At 46.5% G+C, this 21,407-nt stretch overlaps 1 protein-coding gene across 2 annotated transcripts in view; it reads left to right on the plus strand.

Moving 5' to 3' along the window:
* Aps (diphosphoinositol polyphosphate phosphohydrolase 1 Aps) overlaps nucleotides 1-19,943 on the plus strand; it is a 76,496-nt gene extending 56,553 nt beyond the window's left edge. Inside the window, exons 2-5 of one of the 2 annotated variants that reach the window (XM_077690407.1) lie at nucleotides 3,558-3,713; nucleotides 12,268-12,342; nucleotides 15,227-15,311; nucleotides 17,524-19,943. In XM_077690407.1, coding sequence (XP_077546533.1) covers nucleotides 3,558-3,713; nucleotides 12,268-12,342; nucleotides 15,227-15,311; nucleotides 17,524-17,636 — 429 coding nt within the window. In that variant the 3' untranslated portion in view covers nucleotides 17,637-19,943. The remainder of the gene's footprint in view (nucleotides 1-3,557; nucleotides 3,714-12,267; nucleotides 12,343-15,226; nucleotides 15,312-17,523) is intronic. The other variant, XM_077690408.1, reaches the window with a different exon arrangement.
* Nucleotides 19,944-21,407: the final 1,464 nt, after the last annotated feature.

A 21,407-nucleotide genomic window follows, 5' to 3' on the forward strand; every position in this document is an offset into this window, starting at 1 on the left:
TAGCTGTGGCGCGTTAAACCCGACAATCAATCAAATGAAATCAACCACACCTTTTTTTGTTAGTCTGGGTCCGCAATTGTCGGTGGCGGCCATCACGGTGAGAGAGGCTGGTGGGAGAGGAGGTGGTGAATGGGGGATGTGATGCAAGTGGTCGAAACAATTTGTTTTTGCGCCTTAAGTCACTCGTCGCCCCCACCCTGTTTTGTGCGCGCATTTTGTGAGTCTCGCTTTCTTCCGCAGCTTTGGTGTCGTGCAAAAGAGCCAGCTTAACGTACGCGCTGTGCGGTGAAGCTTGGAGGTAGGGGTGTGATATGTGGTGCAGCCAACTTTTTGATCGCCGCTTTGCTTTATTCTCCCCCTCCTTTAAAAAGGCGGCGAGAATGGGGATAGCTTGGGTGGAGGATGGGTGCGGGAGGTGACGGTCGAAAGTTTACGGAGCATGATCACGACGTGGGCGTCAGTGCGCAGAGGGACGGTATCGTGAGATGGCGGAGTCAGTGAGTCGGACTCGTTTGGAGAACTACATACTGTGGAGAAGTGCTTCGTTAGCGCAGACGACGGGTCTACGGGAAAACATTTCGCTCAGTAGAACGTGAGAAATAAAAGTTGCGGTTGGAGCGAGGGAGTCGACTCTTGTGGATCAGGATCTTGCTGCCGGTCACTCTTAAGCATTAATTTCGTTGGAGAAATTCGTGAATTTTTTTTTTTTTTTACAGGCAGGCGTTGTCCACATCTTTCTCAACTCGCGAGCTGAAACTCGCAGTCTTGCGTTAGGACGGCAGCCCTTGCTAGGCGCAGGTAGTGACCGATGTCTGCGAAATAGGCTGACAAGGTTACTAATTTGGACTAACTAACGACCATGCCCGCGGTCTTCCTTTTCTTGGCGCTTGCGTTTCTTTTTTTGCCCCCCCCCCCCTCCCTTTTTTTTTTTTTGCAACTCCTGCCCCCACCCAGGCACCCTGTACCACATTGTATGGGAGTGCCAGCAATCCCCTTCCCTCACCCCTAACCCCAACCCTACTTATGAGCAGTGGGTGGAGCTGCTGACCAGCTCCGACCTTCCACACCAGCGACGATTGGTGGAGAGGGCACGGATGGCCAGCATAGCCCAAGGCATCCCGGACTAAGGAAGCCTCCCACCGGGCGGGTGCCCTAACATCAGCACCTGGTCTCCTATAAAGTTTATTCATCATCATCATTTTTGCTCAACCTTGATGAAGTTTTGAAGGAATCCTAAAAAGACCCCGTGCAGTGTTCCAGCCCAGTGTCCGAAATTCGAGCGAAATTTCTCCCTCCTGTTCGTTTAATATTCGTTGGAAGCCAACTGCTACGTTGTCGTCAGAGGCTACTACTCGTCTGTCAGCGTGAAATCAAGGCGCCGCGCGAGCCGGAGGTTTCCGGAGGGAGCTGGGTGAGTTTCTTACGGGATCTCCTCGCCACGGGGCGGCGGAGTCGTTCTGCCGCGCGCAGCGTCTTTTCCGCTCGGACGTCTCCGTATCCGCGATACTCCCAAACCGCTGCTCGCTCCCGAAGAACAAGCTCAAAGCGGCGGCATGATTGAACGCCCCCCTTTCCCAAGTGGCGGCTCCGTAATCCTCCCGGCGACCCACGGCGTCCGACCCGCCGCTCCCTCTTCCGAAACCTGGTACAGGTGCCGTTGCCCCATCGGGGTGTGCAGTGCGTGGGGCTAATCTGCATGCGTGTGCGTGCTCGCCGGCGCGTGCCTTTTTCCGGCGCGCCGGCCCGCCGGGCATCGATTTCTTCCTCCTGTGTGCGTGTGTTTCTTTATTATGCCGTCCCCCCCTTCGACGACGACGACGACGATTACCGACGATTGGGAGTCCGATAGCGGCGGCGGGGCCGCGCTGCCGGCGGCGACAGTGGCTGCGGAGGTAGCGATGGCGGAGAGGGAGGGGAGAGTCGCCGCTACTGCGTTGCACACGTGAAGAATTCATGGACGGACGGCTGTTTTCGAGTGACCGGGGCTGGGGGGAAGAGCGCTTGGCTTGCTTGGCTTCTTCATCTTTTTTTGTTTGTTTGTTTGCTGCGCTAGTCGCCTTCGGCGGGTTCAGTCAATACAGTAGTTGATGGTCTGATGCCAAATGGCAGTTGGAATGAGAGGCCCTGATGTATTATAGGACGAGCTAATGTGCTCGGCAGAAGTGGCTTTGCCGAATGCCGGGCGATATTGGTTGTGGTGTTCGAGGATATTGCAAGAGGAAGCGAGCGCGACGGCTTTCAGTGCGCATAGGGCGTTACATTGAAGACTACAGGGTTGGTCAACAGAAAATGTTTCAGCTTAGATTATTTCGGATACGGTGTCGGACTACTTGGTGCACTTACATACTCTAAACAATGACTGCTTGCTGTTCCACATAATACTGTTTATTTTAAAAATGGGGTCAGTGGGACAGTTCTCAAGTTTAGAGAGAGAGTCTTCTTCTATGCAGATGTCTTACTCTTACGCTATACATGTATTCACCCACTAGAGCTATATTCACACGAACGTTCGTGGGCAGCACTTTTAGTGACCATGTATGGCCGGGCTGCAGGAAACATGCAGCAGGTGCCAGTGTCGATAGATGAAAAAAAGTCTCGACATTTCTGCTTGGTCCCCAACAGTAAAAGCATGCTAATGTGGGCCTCATTCACAAAGGTGATACCGTAGACTTAAAACAAAGCAACGTATTAGGAAGTAGTGAGAACCAAAACGAAATGCACGGAGAAACGGGCAGAACAGTATCGCCACTAGACTTGCCCGTTGCCAAAGCGTCTTGATCCAGTATGATTATACTCTTCTGTTGGGCTGCAAGCATTCTGAATCTATCTTGGAGCGACCCAGTGAGATTTGATTCACAGGGAGTGGGGTGCTCTAGCTTGCTATACAAACTGGCTTTATTTTCCTCGCTATACCTCAGTCAAAATGGTAACACCACGGGTGCATGTGAGTGGCACCAACTTTCCGCTGTGCAAAAGGGTCTGGAGGGATTACCAACTACTTGTTGCGTCGCGTTTGGTGACATGTGGTGACTGTGCGATTTTGAATTTTTGAGGCTGCTGACGAGAAGTTTGTCGCACTACACCTGTTTGGAAAAGCCATCCATGCAGGCTGGTCTTTGTCTGTGGCATGGAATGCACATGACTGCTCGTGGTGCTGTGTACTTGAAAAGAAGGAAAACTTTGTGCAGCAATATCATATTCTACCATATGATTTCACAGTGTCCTTTTGAATGAATGAACAAACGAATGAATGAATTACTTTATTTCTCGTAAAGTTTGCAAGAACAGTACGAAGGGCGATTTGGGATTTTAACAGGCTTGTCTGCGCAGGTCTTTTGAATCCGTCGTGCATGGCAACACAACCAGCTTCTCTTTTTCCTTTAGGCTCAGTGCAGTCAAGTGCAATACTTAGTACTATGGGCACAGTGCAAAAACACTTGACCGGTTCCTGAAAGTGCAGATGGGGCAGCTAAACTAGACGGCCTTGGCCATTGTTATTGTATGCAGTCTACCACAACTTCACTGCCCCCCCCCCCTCCCCTTTTACTGTTCCCCAGGTGCTGCTGGTGTCGAGCAGCAGTGCACCGGACCGGTGGATCGTGCCGGGTGGCGGCCTGGAGCCCAACGAGGAACCGAGCGCAGCCGCCATGCGCGAGGTCATGGAGGAGGGCGGCGTACGCGGGAGGCTTGGCCGATGCCTCGGCACCTTCGAGGTGCGCCCCTCATCATCATCACTGATCATCATCATCATCATCATCATCATATCTCTCTCCCCCCACTGATTGATTTAGTGTAGTTGGAAGATTTAAGGCCCTCATTCAAATAAACATGATGCGAGGCCCTGGGTGGTAATGAAAGTGAACCGCTGAATTAGGAGAGGTAATGAGCATGGGTATTTGACCGTGAAGTGGCCGCATCAACGGACACACATGGCGGGAACACTTGGGGAAGCAGAGTCTGCAATCAGTGCTGCATGAGCTTTTGCTTGTGCTGTGCCATTGGAAAATACCTAGTAATGCTGCGCGGAACTGTGCGTGCTGTTTTAAGTGGCTACTTGTACCTGAGTAGGGCTGGTGCTTTAGTTGTGGTCATCTGTGGTCGTCTCGAATTGATGTAGTGCATATAGTTAGCTCTAGTGTTGGTGCACCTTCCATTTCTGTACTATTGGCTCGCTGCTGGATTGCTCTGTGGTGGCTTCGCTCGCAAAATTAGTGATTGCATACATAAGTCATGCGTAAGCACCACACTTCCTTCGTGGTAGTGTACAAGTACGTGCGAATTTATGAATAGAAATTCTCAAATTTTACAATCTTCCTAAATTTGACCCTTTTATGCTAAGGCTGTGAGAGAGGCAGGTGCAGAAAATCTGCCTTTAGTATTTCCGACAAGAGATGTTTTTATGAAAAGCTGTTTCGCTGTAAAAGTAGTGGCTCTGGTGGAGGCTGCTGAATTCGTGCTACTCTTTATCTTGGAGACTGCCTGTCCATCGTCAGCACCTATATTTAGCCATGCTTTGTTCACTAAGGGGATCACACTTCTCTTTGTGGTTTCTTTAATGCCCCTTCTTTGGTGATGAAAACAGTGGTGGGGTGGCTTACTGAGAAAAGCAGACTTCGAAAAACACTTGGCACACATCTGTTGGGAAATGTTTGTCTAAAAGGCAATTACGAATTAGGTAAATGTAATCTGCAGCTACTGGACAGAGGAAATACTGTATGGTCAGTTAAAACAGGTGCTAATCACAGGTAATTTTTCCCCAAGGTCTGTCTACTTTACTTCTCGACAACCTGCGTCATATCATTAGCACGGTTGGCAGAGTACTGTGGAGCGTCTTTTCATTTTTATCTATTTTTTTAGCTTACCAAACTTAGCGGCATGTAAAGATCAAGCGGATCTGGAGCGGTTTGCAATAGGGGTTGAGATGTAAGCACCCAAGTTGATTCATTTCGAATGAATTGACTTCAGCTGCTTCGAAATTGGAAGGCGGGGGCTTCAACTACCCAGGCTGTTTGGTGCGTTGCTCAACCCCATGTTTTGCTTGCAACAGCTGCATAGCAATCTTTTCAGATGCTGCGCTCTGACGTGATAGCTGCCATATCTCGAAAAACGATATGAAAGAATATATGTATATTTTGCAGGCGTTCATACTATCTTTAACGATTTGGCTAATTATAAGGTGCCACAGCTGTTTGTAGGCTATGACAGCAGGTGCATTGGTGTCCTCGTAACCGGGCACTCGATTCTTCAACTTCGTAAAAAGAGGGGTTAGTTAGTGTGGAGAATGGGGACTAAACAAAATCACTCGCGGGTGTCTATGAGAAAGATAAATGGTGAACAAGATAAAAAAAGTGTGGCTTTCTAAGACAGAGATGCTGGTAAAAAAATTGACACCCTTCTGAAGAATGCTTTTTGAATACAAAAAGAAGTGACGATGCTTAAGCAGCCGGCATCAGTGGACCATTGCTTTCACTATTATTCCTGGCCCAATGTCTTGGGTAACCTTGTCTGGGTTAGAGTTCGTTTCATTTTTGTACTTTAATTTTTCCTCCGTTTTTCTCTGCTTAGTTACTTAACTTGTTTTACCCCATCAGTCTTTCCACTTGAGTTTAGACAGACCACTGGCCGGGTGTTCTTCTTCCTTGAGTTGGCACAGCAGTCTCAGAGCATGTTGCTATTTATTTGTCATCAAGGTAGGAGGTCATAACAACACTAAACAGAGAAGTACGGCGGAGATTCGTTGATTGATTGAGTGTAGGGTTTAATGCACTGACGCAATGCAGGCGATGAGGCGCACTGTAGTGGAGGGCTCTGGATTAATTTTGGCCACCTGGGGATCTTTAACGGGCGCCGAAATCTCGTACACGCGGGCGTTTTCGCCTTTCGCCTCCATCAGAAAAGCGGCCGCCACGGCCGGGAATCAAACCCGCGTCCTCGTGCTCAGCAGCGCAACGCCTTAGCCACTGAGCCACCGCGGTGGGTGACGGAGATTCATCATGATTCATTTTTATAGAGGTGTGCGAATATCTCGACCCCATTCGCGGCAGATTTTTACCGCTCTGAGTATTCAAAATCTTCAACTAACGAATAATATTGCAATAAAAGTTGGCTTTCACTCTGCCGCAACATGCACACTTTCATGCTTCATAGCATGGCATGTTCTAGGATTAGGGCTTTTTGTGCAATGCCAAAGCTGTGCAAAAAGCTTAATGTGTGTACATTTGTGTAAAACAGGTGTATGCTAACTCTGGTGTGTGTTAGCTTAAAGTGGAGAGGGATTTTTGCGTAAAATTTGTAAACCGAAATGTAGTACTAAAGGCCAACTGCACTCAAAATTTCAGGCGCCTAAAAACATTATTTCTATATAGTCTGCCTAAAAAGACTGCAACGTACAAAATATGACAGTTGAAATACGCATATCCACGGTGCAAACGACCACCAAAAGTCAACGGTTTTGAAAGCGAAATCAAGAAGACCGCGGCCATTAAGGCCAAGCTGAAGTGATGTTCCAGCCGGCGAGCGAGCGGCCGCACGCAGCCGGCCGGCCGGAACAAACCTGCGCAAAACGTTTCACCCACTCCGCAGCCCTACGAGAAGCGCACCCAGCGGAGCCTGACCAGTTTTCCTGGCTGGCCGTAGGAAAAGGCGCGGGGCCGGCCGCAATGTCACTTCCAATTCATGGCTGTTTGCACAATCCACCAGCAGGTGCAGCGTTGCCTGTGACAGGGCTGTATTAAACACTTCTAACTAATTAACAATGCATTTGACAGGGCTACCAGTCGTGTCCCAGTTGGTTTGGTGGTGTGTACTGTACGTTCGCAGTAAATTTCGCCAAGGTGAAATTTGAGTGCAGTTGGCCTTTATAAGTCAGTATGGTGGCACGAGTGAATAATCGAGCTTTGTTGTTGGCAATGCCTGCAGTAAGGTCTTACCACTACCAGCATACTTAGCTTGTTTGTTTTGAGAAGATGAACATCAGCCAGTCAGGTGTGCATCCTGTATTCACAGCATGTTGGGGAACCCGCAATGCTTTGTGGCAGTGTGTGCCAAATTTTTTTGTGCTACTGCTTTGCCGTCTTGTTTTTAGTGTTGGTTTTAATGTTTGTTTTAAATTTTTTTGTACCATTTTCTTAAAGGGGCCATGCAGACAAAACTCAAGTTTGGTTCTTTCGAACGATGGCCTCGTTAGAATAACGTAAACTTCGCTCAAGTAAGCTACGTAGTTAGGAAAAAAAGGGAATGGCCATGCGACCCACTAGCTCATTTCCCACAAACAGAACTATGGTGTCAAATGTGACAGCTCTGCGATTGGCTGAGGCTGCCAGAGGCAAACGCAAATTAGGCAGGGCTTTCAAGCTTGCCAAATGAGCTATTTGCGCTTAAATAAAGGGCATAGTCTATTTATAGTGTTACGTGGTGGCAGGACAAAGGACGTGAATCATGAGATGGGCGAACAATGTATTCTCACTATTTACAAGACGTCAGCGATGAGACCGAACCGGCGCCGGCTGCGCGTTTGCCCTACTTCTTCCTTGTTCTCATCCTCGTCGTCGTCTTGTAACATTACCCTGCCGTCGAGGATGACCGTCCCGGTCGAGGCTTTAGTAGATGAGCGAGTGTAGCGAGTACGAACGATGAAATTAAAATACACAGTGAATACGTCCTTGCCACCAGGGTGAGGATGAAGAGCTTGGTGAACACTGGCCCGAACACCCATGCCCGCCGACGTCATGAAGCAATGTACAAAGCCCTTGAGAAGACGTGCCGGCGAACGGGGCAGGGGGATGGCATCGTCGTCTTGTCTGGTCGCGGCTTCTCACGTCTCGGCTGATTTCGGCTCGTCATAGGCGGGGGAACGGGCTGGGGAACAGATGCCGTGATGGCTCACCGGGGCTGGGGCATGCCGACGCTTTCCAAGAGCCTGGAGAAGATCGCTTCAGGAGTCAAGACTAGGGGTGTGCGAATATTCGAAACTTCGAATATTCGATTCGAATTTTTTGGTATTCGATTCGATTCGAACGACACTTTTATTGTTCGAAATATTCGAACCACCCAAAACTAAAAAAAAAAAAAAATTCAGAGCGTGTCTGTATCGGTGTTTATTTACAGTGGACTCTCGATGATACGATTCTGGGGGTGCGAATTTCGGGATGATACGAATTTCCAAAAGTCCCGGCGAAATTGCATCGTTTGCAATGGGAAAAATTTCAGCTGTTACGAACGGACCTGCGCGGCCCGGCGGAAGATACGAACGAGTCGGCGAGGTACCCGACTGCCGAACGAGCAAGTGACGGCTCTCGCTCCCCTGTTTGTCACTCTTTCTCGAGAAACGGCCGGGCTGTTGTTTTCTGCTCGCGAAAACGCTCTGCGCACGCCCAACGCGCTGACACCGCCGCGAAACCACCCCCACGCTGCGCGCGGCGCGGCCGGCGACGTCAACATGGCGTCGGCTCCAGCCGCGAAGTGGCGCGGGCGCTCGAGCGACCGCTTCTAACCGCTCTTTAAAATGCGGCTCAAGGGAGACACGAAGTTGCTTGTGCGGTAAAGGAGCTGATAATGCATGCGAAAACGGTACTATATAACATCATCCGCGCCGCTAGTGAAAGCGCCCACAAAATATTTGCCGGCGTGCTAAGCCTAACCATCTCCGGCGGAGCCAAGCCGGCTGTCTCGATCTCATCGCAAGTAGTCAGGCGCCTCCATTCTGCCGTGCGTCGTGCGTCATTTTCTGACCGAGGTAGGCGCTACCGCGGGCGCGAAATCGTCGATGTGGGCGTGAAAATACAGCGCTCGCAGATCCGAGGCGAGCGAATCGCGTGCAAAAACGCACCATGCGGTTCACGCTTGGCTGTTTCGGCTTGTAGCTAGCTTGGGCACAGCGAGTGAGGAGACGAGAGCGAAGCTTTACGTGCTCCAGAAAGGACTGCTTTGCGACACAGAAAAGCAGAAAAAATCACGAATTTCTTCACGCGAAAGTAGGAAAAGAAATAAACGAAAACTTTTTTCAGCGCTAAATTTTTTGGTCTGTGTTGGTTCATACGAATTTCGGATGATACGAATATTTTTCGCAGTCCCGCGAGATTAGTATCATCAAGATTTTACTGTATCAGCGCGCGTTGCAATGTGCACGGGCTCGGGCATGCCAGCTACTAGTGTCTCAATTGAGCGGCTGTTTTCGATATCTGGTAAAGTGGTGACGAGCAGGAGGTTGTCACTGCTCCCCGAACATGTCAAGCAGTTAACCTTTCTCCATGTTAACATTTAAGTGAGTGCAGACCTTTATCTGTTGAGTGCAATGGTATTGTGTAATTCCTGATTTTACTTTGTGTGATTTGTTGTGCAATAAAGTTGCAGTTTTTGTGTCTCTAGATGGTGAAAACATTAATTTTACAAAAAACAATAAGTATTCGTATTCGAAAAATATTCGAAAAATATTCGATTCGATTCGAACTTTGTTTTTATTATTCAAATTCGCTTCGAAATAAAAAAATTGATATTCGCACACCCCTAGTCAAGACGGCAAGATGCTGTGCGCCAGGATGAAGGTGATTACCCCGCACACTCCACCAAATATGTTACCTGGTGGCAGGACAAAGGACGTGAACCATGAGATGGGCGAACAATGAATTCTCACTATTTACAAGACGTCAGCCATGAGACCGAACCGGCGCTGGCTGCGCGCCTGCCCTACTTCTTCCTTGTTCTCATCCTCGTCGTCGTCTTGTAACAATAGCAGTAAGAATGGTGGGGTAAGCAGTGGAAGTTAGAAAAGTACACGCAAACAGAAGTACCGATGCATACTGCTGTTGGTACTGTACTCACTATGCTTGTTTTAGCTGCACAGCACTGTGGCGCTTTGGGGTTGGCTCAGACGACGCTGGCCAATTTGCATAAGCGACGGTCTCTTATGTGACCATATTTGTCGGGCGAACAGCATGTTTCACGAGACGATTATTTTCTTCCTGAACAAAGAAAAGCCAGGTACAAATATGGTCAAAAACAAAGCAAAGGCAGAAGATGGCCTGCCTAACTAGGTTGACCGACGGTAAACAAGTCTCCGCAGCAGCCTGAAGACCTGTTCTTGTGATGTCATTGCAAACTTCATGAAAACACATGATTTGTCTGGAGAATCAAAGTTTTAACTTGAATTGATTAATTTTTCAGTGAATAAAGCATGATTTGCTTCCCGGCAAGGGCTGGAGCACTGTAAAACACTAAACCTTTCGAATTAAACAAACTTGTATTTTGTCTTCATAACCCCTTTAATGAGGAACACTCAGATGTGTTGAGTCCTGACTGCTTCTTTTATCTTTTTTGTAGCTATGTTTTAGAAGCTCTATAAGCACTACGACATAGATATTCATGTTCAAAAATATTCAATTCCTTTTGCACTCTGTTGTGACTATTCATACTCCATTTGCAGTCCCAAATTTCATATTCGCACACCTCTTCATTTTTTTTCGCTGAGCATTCTCTCTTCAAAGATGAGCCAGCTCAAATTTCATGTTCGCACACCTCTGCATTTTTTTCGTTGAGCATTCTCTTGCTTCAAATATGAGTCAGCTCAAATTTCATGTTCGCACACCTCTGCATTTTTTTGTTGAGCATTCTCTTGCTTCAAAGATGAGCCAGCTCAAATTTCATGTTCGCACACCTCTGCATTTTTTTCGTTGAGCATTCTCTTGCTTCAAATATGAGCCAGCTCAAATTTCATGTTCGCACACCTCTGCATTTTTTTCTTTGAGCATTCTCTTGCTTCAAATATGAGCCAGCTCAAATTTCATGTTCGCACACCTCTGCATTTTTTTCGTTGAGCATTCTCTTGCTTCAAAGATGAGCCAGCTCAAATTTCATGTTCGCACACCTCTGCATTTTTTTGTTGAGCATTCTCTTGCTTCAAATATGAGCCAGCTGAAATTTCATGTTCGCACACCTCTGCATTTTTTTCGTTGAGCATTCTCTTGCTTCAAAGATGAGCCAGCTCAAATTTCATGTTCGCACACCTCTGCATTTTTTTCGTTGAGCATTCTCTTGCTTCAAATATGAGCCAGCTCAAATTTCATGTTCGCACACCTCTGCATTTTTTTCGTTGAGCATTCTCTTGCTTCAAATATGAGCCAGCTCAAATTTCATGTTCGCACACCTCTGCATTTTTTTCGTTGAGCATTCTCTTGCTTCAAATATGAGCCAGCTCAAATTTCATGTTCGCACACCTCTGCATTTTTTCGTTGAGCATTCTCTTGCTTCAAAGATGAGCCAGCTCAAATTTCATGTTCGCACACCTCTGCATTTTTTTCGTTGAGCATTCTCTTGCTTCAAATATGAGCCAGCTCAAATTTCATGTTCGCACACCTCTGCATTTTTTTCGCTGAGCATTCTCTTGCTTCAAAGATGAGCCAGCTCAAATTTCATGTTCGCACACCTCTGCATTTTTTTCGTTGAGCATTCTCTTGCTTCAAATATGAGCCAGCTCAAATTTCATGTTCGCACACCTCTGCATTTTTTTCGCTGAGCATTCTCTTGCTTCAAAGATGAGCCAGCTCAAATTTCATGTTCGCACACCTCTGCATTTTTTTCGTTGAGCATTCTCTTGCTTCAAATATGAGCCAGCTCAAATTTCATGTTCGCACATCTCTGCATTTTTTTGTTGAGCATTCTCTTGCTTCAAAGATGAGCCAACTCAAATTTCATGTTCGCACACCTCTGAATTTTTTTTGTTGAGCATTCTCTTGCTTCAAAGATGAGCCAGCTCAAATTTCATATTCGCACACCTCTTCATTTTTTTCGTTGAGCATTCTCTTGCTTCAAATATGAGCCAGCTCAAATTTCATGTTCGCACACCTCTGCATTTTTTTTTGTTGAGCATTCTCTTGCTTCAAAGATGAGCCAACTCAAATGTCATATTCGGACACCTCCTCATTTTTGGTCATTGAGCATCTCTTGCTTCAAAAATGAGCCAAGTCAAATTTCGTATGCGCACACCTCTTAATTTTTTGTCATTGAGCATTCTTTTCCTTCAAAGATGAGCCAACTGAAATTTCATATTTGCACACCTCTTCATTTTTTCTCACTGAGCATTCTCTTGCTTCAAAGATGAGCCAACTCAAATTTCATATTTACACACCTCTTTTCTTTTTTTTTTTTTTTTTTTTGGCGCCCTCTTGCTTCGAAGATGAGCCAGCTCACTGTGAAACAGTACAGCCTCCTTTTTCAGCCTCCTCTCACAAGGTACCGCAAGTGCAGGTGTGGTTCTTCTGTCTTGTTGCACAGGCGTGCGAGCAGAAAGGCTTGCTGACAGGCAGTACCTTCGGCACGAAGTCCCCCGATGCGAAGCCGCGAACTGCAGTGAGTTTTTGGGGGTCCTGCCTCCCAGAGGGATTGGCTGGGGGAGCGAATAGCGTGGGAGGAAGGCCTTGCGTCTGATGCTTCGGGGCTTTCGTAAATAAGATGGGTAGTCTCTTGTCACAGCCAGGCTTTGGGAAGTCAGGGTGGACAGAGTTGGTTTCACAGTGCCGTCCTTTTTCTCTTTAGGCTCTCTCTCTCTCTCACTCTCTTCTCTCTCTCTCTCTCTCTTGCTCGCTCGCTTGCTCGCATGCGGGCTTGTCCGTCTGATTCGTTGTGTGGACTCTGCTTTCGCTTTCGGGTAGATTCATGTGCTGGGGTTCTCGTTACTCTATTGCAGCTGGCCTGTCTGTGTGTGCCGCTGCCAATTCTAGCGGAAAAGATGCTGCCACCGCTAGTTAGTAGGGAGATTATTTGGTGCTGTATTTGTTAGCTTTGGTGCTTTTAAGTGCAGGCCACTTTGGGGCCGTGCCTTGTCGTCTTAGCTCGCTCCCTCCAGACCCAAGTAGAGCCACACGGCGTTCCGTCGTAGCCACTGTCATTGCAGCGTAACCCAGAGGCTTCAAAAGCCAAGCGGTTTATATAGTCATAAGCGTTCGAAACTCGTGAACCGCTGGCGCTTGTCATACATCTCCACATTGTTTAGCGCAAAGAAAACTGTAGATACATTTGAGGCAAAATATACTTGATTAACCGGCAGCGCCCGTGTTCATTTAGCTAGGAACGCTCATTGGGTTGGTTTTTACAATGGTAAGAGAAAAAAAGTGACAGTGTAACGCCGGCATGTGTGGGAGGGAAAGCAAGCACAGAAAGAACAGAACTCCCTCTGAAGCAGTTTCAGGCAGGGAGCCTGCGAGCACTGCGAAGGCGGGAAATTTGAATTGCATTGTGTGGTAGCAGCGAGCGGATAACAACACTACAGCCCATTATGGCGAATCACTGCTCTGCAGTTCCGACAGCTTTCACATTGAGTGGAACGGCTTTCATTTTTTAGTTTTTGTTTCGTTTTGTGATCCTTAACACAATTTTTTCGCTAGTAGATGCAGTGTTACGCAGTGTGTGCTTAAGTATTACGCGTGGTTTAGTGTAACCTTCCCTCTTTCAGTGAATGTTTCTCTCTGACTAGATGTGCTGCACTTAATTCTGACCCAGATGAGCACATATCCAAGGCATAAGGCTGTAGAATCAATGGGCTGCGGATGTGAGTGACGATTAAGCTATAGTCTATCTAATATTAAAGCTGAATCATGAGGATTAACTGGAAATCCATCTCATTTCACATTGCAGCTAACTGCGTGAATAAGTAGGTCTTCAGCTCTAGAAACCACTCAATGCTGACACGTTGTGCTGTCTTTGACTTACCAACGATAACGGCTCGAACAGTCAGCGCTGTACCTTGAAAAAAAAAAAAAAAAAGAATGTGATAAGTTCAGCAAAATTATTGCATTGCTGTGCTTGAAATGTTTTGTCTTCACGTGCTGTGCAATCATTGCTGAGCCAACTGTCTCCACTTCTGATAGGTTTGCTCGATTTTTGTGCTAATACTGAACTTTTCAAGTGTGTGTGCAAGCAGTTGCGTTTTGCTTATCACCTTCGTATCAAAGTCGCTGTACAGCACGTGTTGGATTCCACGGCCGTGCTACGTACTCCCAGAGTTGCGCAGACTGCTGTATGGGCAGTCACGAGGCCATTGTCTTGATACTCGAAGCATCTTATCTGTGTTCTGCATTTAAGGGTCCATGAAGAGAAGGTACAAGTTTGCTTGATTCGAAAGACTGCCTTGTTCCAACAATAATGGGGCCAACTTTATCACAAAATTCCAGAAATTAAGCTGGGTATTAAAGGGACAGACAACCGATTTTTGTCGAGTGTATTTTCTATATCTCAGATGAAAGAGCGTCACTTAATACACTTTAATCCGAAACGGTTTTGCTGATAGCGGCCAAGAACTTTTTTGATCGGAACTTTTAGTCCTACCAGCCACACGTGTCCTGCCAAGAGGAATGCTGGCAGCCATTACAGCGAGCCGTGAGGCAAAATACTTTTTGCTGCACCGAGCTTAAAAGAGGTGTTTAAAAACTTGTTCTCAGTTAAAGGAACAATAATGTGCGACCTTTCCTATTCCTTTATGTGGGTTTTGAATCGCGCGTTGAAATTGACGGAACTGTTGGGACACCTAAGCTAATACCACATTTAGTCACTGCGTGTCGCCACCTTTGAGACTTCAGACATTCTAGCCCAAAATTAAGATGATTTCTGCCCGTTTGTTTGGAAATTCCTTGCGGTTAGTTACCCCAGTACATAAAACACTGGCTTTCATATGGGCTAGATGCACTCCAGAAAAATCGTTTGTCTGTCCCTTTAAAGAAAACAGATAAAGCAGTGGCAACTCACCAGCCCATTTCTAGAAAGCCAGGTTCTTATGACATCACGCGATCTTTTGCCCCCCCCCCCCCCCCTCTACCTGGAAACATTCGGTTTAAGTGGGTTCACTCAACTAATCATAAATACTTCTCTCTTTCTCTCCATGGTGATGATGATGATGATTTCTATTGGTTTCCCCTTTGTAGCGGGGTGATGACATGTCATCTTACCAAAAAGGGCTATTTATGCCTATGTTTTAGAACTCTTGGTTTAATACCAGTGCTGCTTAGGGCAGGCGCAAAAAGCTTATTAGGCACAAAATACTTTTTTTTTTCCTGTTACAGGTGGTAACTGTCCTAGGCAATATTCCCCTCCCTGCTTTTCGTCCACCAGCATTCTAATCTTCTTTTCGTCGCCTCGACAGCCTTGAAGTTAACCTCCTCTGTGATACCCTTAAATCCTAGGGCGATGTGGCATGTGTTTTTTTTTTTTTCTCCTCCTTTCTCCCCCCACCTGACTGCAGAACCTGGAGAGGAAACACCGCACGATGGTATTTATTTTGGAAGTCACAGAGGAGCTCGAGGAATGGGAGGACTCCAAAAACATAGGTGAGCATGCGAAGGGCGGTGGGGGGGAGAGCTCCTGGCAGTCGAGCCGCTGTGAATTGTGCAACGTGCAGCATACGTGTTGTCTTCACACAAAGCTTTTGTACGCCATTGGCAGCCGTTACAGCTGCAAAACCTCGTCCGAGCACAGAGTACGCGAAGCCAGGGAATTTTGTCAAAGGTATACCCAATCTTTTGAGCACTCTTGAGTTGATTGATTGATTGTAGGGTTTAACGCACTGGTGGCGCATTGCAGGCAATGAGGCACGCCGTAGTGGAGGGCTCCGGATTAATTTTGACCACCTGGGGAATCTTTAACGTGCGCCGAAATCTCGCACACGTGGGCGTTTTTGCTTTTCGTCTCCATCGGAGAAGCGGCCGCCGCGGCCAGCGACCTCCATCGAACCCGCGACCTCGTGCTCAGCAGCACAACACTCGTGTTGTGGTTAGCTATTGGTAGCGCGTAGCGAGCACTTTGCAAGCAGTGTAAAATGCACCTGTGACCGTATTTTTCGTCAAAATGATAAGATACCTCAGTTATTGGAAGTCCACGGCACAAAGGCTTACTGCGAGCATTGGTGCAAATCATCCGCTGTAACTGGTAGCCAATTGTAAGTTTGTTCACCCTATATTTCCGACTGACTTCACACACGCAATTACTGCAGAACTTTCAATGTGCCAAGTTTCTGTGGGTTTGTATGTTTTCCCCAAAGGAATTCACAACACGTAGCCACTCCCACCACAAAGTCCAGCGTGTGTGAAAGTGGCCAATACGCTTCAGTTGCAAGGCAGTGCATCCAGTGTGAATGACATTTCCTGGCTATTCAATTTGACAGTGCAGCTGGAACCACACCTGACAGAGCAAGTTGTAAAAATGGGAGCAAATAAATGAGCTCCGTTGAGTGCTGAAAGAAAACAAAAAAAATGAAAGGTAGCTGTTGAGCGTAAACACAGTTGCACGGAAACTTTCCTGCAGGATATTGTCATATAAATGTATCAGTTGCTTTGATATACACCAAGCCCCTTTTAAAGTCGCCTTCACTACTACACACATGCATTGCTGGGAATAAATATTTTTAGGCGCCATATAACCAGTCTGATCTAAGGTTTGAAGTCCCCGGGGCCCTGTAATAATGAATACTTACAGAACCCCCCATGTATCACCATGAAGCGCTGTATGCAGAGCCCCCTGTAGTGTTGGCTTCATTGCTGTATGCACATTCATTGATAGGAAGGCATTGCTTTAGGGGCAATATATGTGGTCTTATACGAAAATATGAACGCCCAAGGACGTTGTAACAAATACCTTAAAACCCTATGTAACCACGCTAACACTGAGCCCCTTTAGGTAGCTTCACTTCTACATATAAGGGCAGTAGAAAAGCCTGAGGTCAAAGTGTGGCGGCCCAAGAGCCTTTTATCAATAGCATTTCTGTACATGGAAAAAGTGTGGCACGTTAGGCAGACAGATGGGTTGCCTCATTAAGCCTAATTGGGCTTAACACACACACCTGCCATATTTGCAGGTGTGTGTGTGTGTGCATGCAACCATTCGTCACCTGCCCCCATCTTCTGTCCTACGAGAGCAGCTTTGAAAGCGGACTGGGTTTTAAGTGCAGAGAACTTTAGGGGCTCGCCTTGTCGTCATAGCTCGCTCGCTGGACACAAGTAGAACCACACGGCGTCCTGTCGTCGAGGCGTAACCCAGACGCTTGGAAAGCCAAGCGGTTTATATAGTCATAACCGTTCGAAACTCGTGAACCGCTAGCATTTGTCATACATCTCCCTATTGTTTAGGGAAAAGAAAACTGCAGGTACATTTGAGGCAAAATATATGTAAGTAAGCAGCAGCGCTTGCGTTCATTTAGTTAGGAACGCTCGTTTGGTTGGTTTTTACGATGGTAAGTGAAAAAAAGTGGCGGTGCAACGCCGGCACGTGTGGGAGGAAAAGCAAGCACAAAGAGTACAGAAACTCCCGCTAGCGCAGTTTCAGGCAGGGGGCACGCGAGCACTGCGAGGGCGGGAAATTTGAATTGCATTGGGTGGTAGCAGTGGGCGCATAACGGCGCTACAGCCCATTGTGACGAATCACTGCTCTGCTCTTCTGACAGCTTTCACGTTGAGTGGAACGGCTTCAATTTTTCAGTTACTCTAGAGGAAAGTTTGTTCCGTTGACGACCTTTTTTCTCTCTGTCTTCTTTTCAAACCTTTGCAGGTCGTAAGCGGAAGTGGTTCCCGATTGACGAGGCCCTACGCGTCCTCTCCATCTCGAAGCCTGTACAGTGCAATTACGTTAAGCTGCTCATGAAGAACGACAAGGTGCCATGACCTTCATGGCCACCTTAGTGTTGTTTTTTTTTTTTTTCCTTCGGCCATGCCCCCCTCCCCCCCAACTCTTTTATTTGTTCTCGCTCTTGTTTTTTTTTTTTTCTCTGCCCATCCGACAGTCCTCGTTCCAGAATTGAAACTATTTTTCGCCGACTACAAAAAAATGTGCATGCGTACTTGGTTTTAATATATTCGATTTCCTCATTGCGGAATGCATTGTACGAAGTTTTTACTTTTTGAGCAGGGTTCAGTTGCCGCGTATGCTTTTCTTTTTTTTGTCGTAGTGCCCGTCGAACCAGTTCTTATGAGAGGGCCACTGAATTAGTGGCCGAGAATGGTTAATTTATACTAACTGGTAGTTGTGCATTGGATTATAGTATAAGGAAAGATCGACAGTTTGCGTTGGCACGTCGTACATGTCAACCCTTGGTATTTTTAATTTTTACGGAACTGCAGGCTTGCAGTGTGTATTTGTGTACACCCGGCAGTCGATCGTGCCGCTTACAAAGCCCCTTGACAGCAGTGCCTGTGCCGCGTAGTGACGTTAAGTTGTATCATTAACCCGACGTCGAGGTTTTCTCAAAAAAGGTGGCTTTGGTTATTTTATACAAGCCATGACACAGACTGCAAGCAGTGTCACTTGAAATCCACTCGAATTAAAAAATTTTGCTGCTTCGTTGATGTTTGTTTTTCAGATTTATTTCACAGTAGTATTCAGTTCACGAAAATGAAGAAATAAGGCATTTAGACAATGTTGCGCTTGGTTTGCCCTTAGTATGGGATTTCATGGTCGAAATTATGCACTGCCTCTACTTACTGTAACACACATTTGCTTAAACATTCACAGTATGTTGAAACTCAGTGTTGCCCGCAACAACGGCTGGATGGAATGGCTGGGTGTTGCAGCCACCACCAGTGTGAAGGTTCCATTGGCTGTAGTGATGGTTTTGTTGCAGAACTGTTGAGTTCATGTAAATTGTGCTCGTATCTTAAGATTGGCCGTACAATATCTTCAGATGCCGTTAATCTTTCGATGACAAAGAGCAGTTAACTTGCGAGCACTTTTGCTATGAACTGGCGAAATGGTTGGTCTGTGTCGTGGTTTTTACCCACACGATTTTTTGCATTACGTTGGCAAGCTGAGGGAGCTACGTGTCTGGCCAGCCAATAAGATCATTTTGGCGATATGGACAACCACACGTGCGTAAGAAGAAACTTACCCTTTCGGCCCTGGTGGTGTCAGTTGACACCATCACATAAAAGTTCCTATAGGGCATAGAGAACGAAACGAAAACTGCTAGTTTTTTGGGGAATTGTTCTTCATTGACGCCTGTTGCGATAGATACCACTGTTGTTTCATTTTAGTGGAGGTCCACGCTACCAGTAAGAAGCAACTCCAGTGAAGACAAAATTACTACGTTGAGGCTGAAAAAAATGGCAGTCAGAGTTTTATTCCCAAGCTTGTAAATCTATAAATGCGTGCATTACGAATCTTGTTTTTTGTTTGTATGTTCAGGTAGTCATAAAGTTTAGGAAAATTTTCAAAAGTAGTGCCTCTGCTTGCTATAAAATGTTTAATTGCCAGATGTTCTAATTAATTATATCATTAATAAATGTATAATTGCTTTCGCTTCCAGCTCTATTTTTTGTTTGAAGCCTTGTGGGACCCTAAAATTTGAGAAAACTCAGAAAACATTGTTTTGCCTAAAATAAAAAAAATCTGGGCTGAAAGGGTTATTTGACCCCCTGCCCTCTGTCCAACGGGGTCAAATGATTGTACAAGCAGTTCAAAACAAATTTTTTTACGGTATTTCGCTCTGAACCTTGCCTGTTCAGCACTGATTAAAAGTTTATCTTGACGTCCTTTCCAACAGGGACTGTCTTAAAAGCTTGTACTTAAAACAAATATTTATCGCGGACGTTTTAAATTGAATTTGCAAGAAAGCTTTTATTTCGTGATTTTAAGTAAGTACAGCACACGGCGGGACAATGTATTACAAAAAAAAAAAAGAAATCGACACACTGCATTGTGGTGCCAGATCTTGTAGCTTTCTCGGCTTGCCAAGTTTTTGGCAGAACCAAGTGCAGCGATTTGCTTAAGGCAGGCAGGTACAGGCGCAAATGGGGCATTGTACGATTGCGCCGCAACCCTTACTCCATGGAAGCCTCCCAAGAAAAAAAGCGGAGTTGTCGACTGAAAAACTTTGAGTTCACAAGAACACGAAACCCTGACCACCGAGGCTGTCGGTTAAGGCGCAGAGAAGGGAGAGACCTCCCTCAACGTCTGCCTGCTGGGAATGAGAATGGGAGGGAAAAAAAAAAAGGTTGGAAGTTGGGTGCGCGTGTGTTGTGTACGTGTGTGAGTGCCTGAGAGGGGGAGGGGGAGCGCGAGACACTGTTGGTGGAGTTTATTACCCGGGGATTTGTCGTTGGACTGTTGTCGAAGAAGAAAGAAGGATCGAGTGCCGTGTGTGAAAGCGAAGAGAAGAAGACCTCCCAAGAAGCGAAGATGCCCGAGGAATAGTTGCAGTGAGCGGGATTGTATCCGAGCCCAGTTTGTATTTATACACCCCTGCTTTGTGGCATTCGATTTACAAGAACCCAAAAGGGTGCAGCTGTGTCCATACAACTTCCTGTGTCTTAGCAGGGCAAGGCTCGTTAATCCCTTTTTAAGACGTAACCAGTGACACTGTTCGAGCGAATAATGTCTCAATACCTCGTTTTTGAGTGCACTTAAGAAAGTTATTGCGGTACTTCATTTTTTTATTCTCCCTATCGGCCTCTTGTGGTCCTGCAAGCTCTTTCTCTGTTTTGTCAGTATTCTCTCGTTCACCTTATAGTCGGCAGTGATTCACATTTAAGTGATTCAAATTCAAATTTCAAGCTCGAGTGATTCACATTTCAAATTCTTGCAACAGGCACAGAGGGTATCTTTGCCGCAATCACTGCAGCAATCGAGCGAGTCCAAATGTGCGATGACACGTTAAACATTGTCAGTGAGTTGTATTTTCCGCATGAGCTAAGCCCTTGTACAAGTGCAGTGAGTAAAACTGGAGCAAATGAACGCATTGACAGCCGATGCCTTCCTCTACCGAATAAGACACGCTTGTTACCCGGGCTGATTGACCTTCGAAATTTGTCGCTGTGTTTGAAACATTTAATGCCGCACACGTGTTTGAAGGCAGAGCATTTCAGTGTTAACCCATCACGCATGGGAGCAATGCCCAGATAAGCTGCAAATACGCATTGCATTTTGCGGAGTGCAACGATTACCTAACAAAAACATTTCCGCTGCCCAAACTAGACGAGTAACTGTCCCTAAATTCTGTGCACAACACTGGTGGTGACTCCTTTTCTTTTGACATCGTTTTGCTTGCAGTCCCAACCTGCCTTTGCACTCTGCCGCAGACATGCCCTGTAAACAGTGCTTGTTTTTACACGAAAAGTGCCATTGTGAGTGTGTGCATGCACACGTGTGCCGCACTTGTGTTTCTTTGCTCTGTTGTTTCTCCCAGTGAAAACAATGTGCGTGCCGGTCAGGCACAATCGCGAAGCTTCTTGGAAGGCATTCGGGTTAATACGTCATTAAAGAGTTGATTCGGCGACTGTTCTGCTGTTGTCCTTTTCTGGCCGGATACTGGCATGCTTTGGCCATTGTGCAATGCTCGAGCGTGCAATGCAGTCATCCGCTTGGTGACTGCACTTGAGTGAAACCACAAAATAAGGTTGTTTTTTTTCCATCGCATTGCGCACTACACCTGTGAAGCTGAT

This window comes from Haemaphysalis longicornis, unplaced genomic scaffold (genome assembly GCF_048455015.1).
Source record: "Haemaphysalis longicornis isolate Haplotype H1 unplaced genomic scaffold, Haemaphysalis longicornis Haplotype H1 scaffold_10, whole genome shotgun sequence".
NCBI lineage: Eukaryota > Metazoa > Arthropoda > Arachnida > Ixodida > Ixodidae > Haemaphysalis > Haemaphysalis longicornis.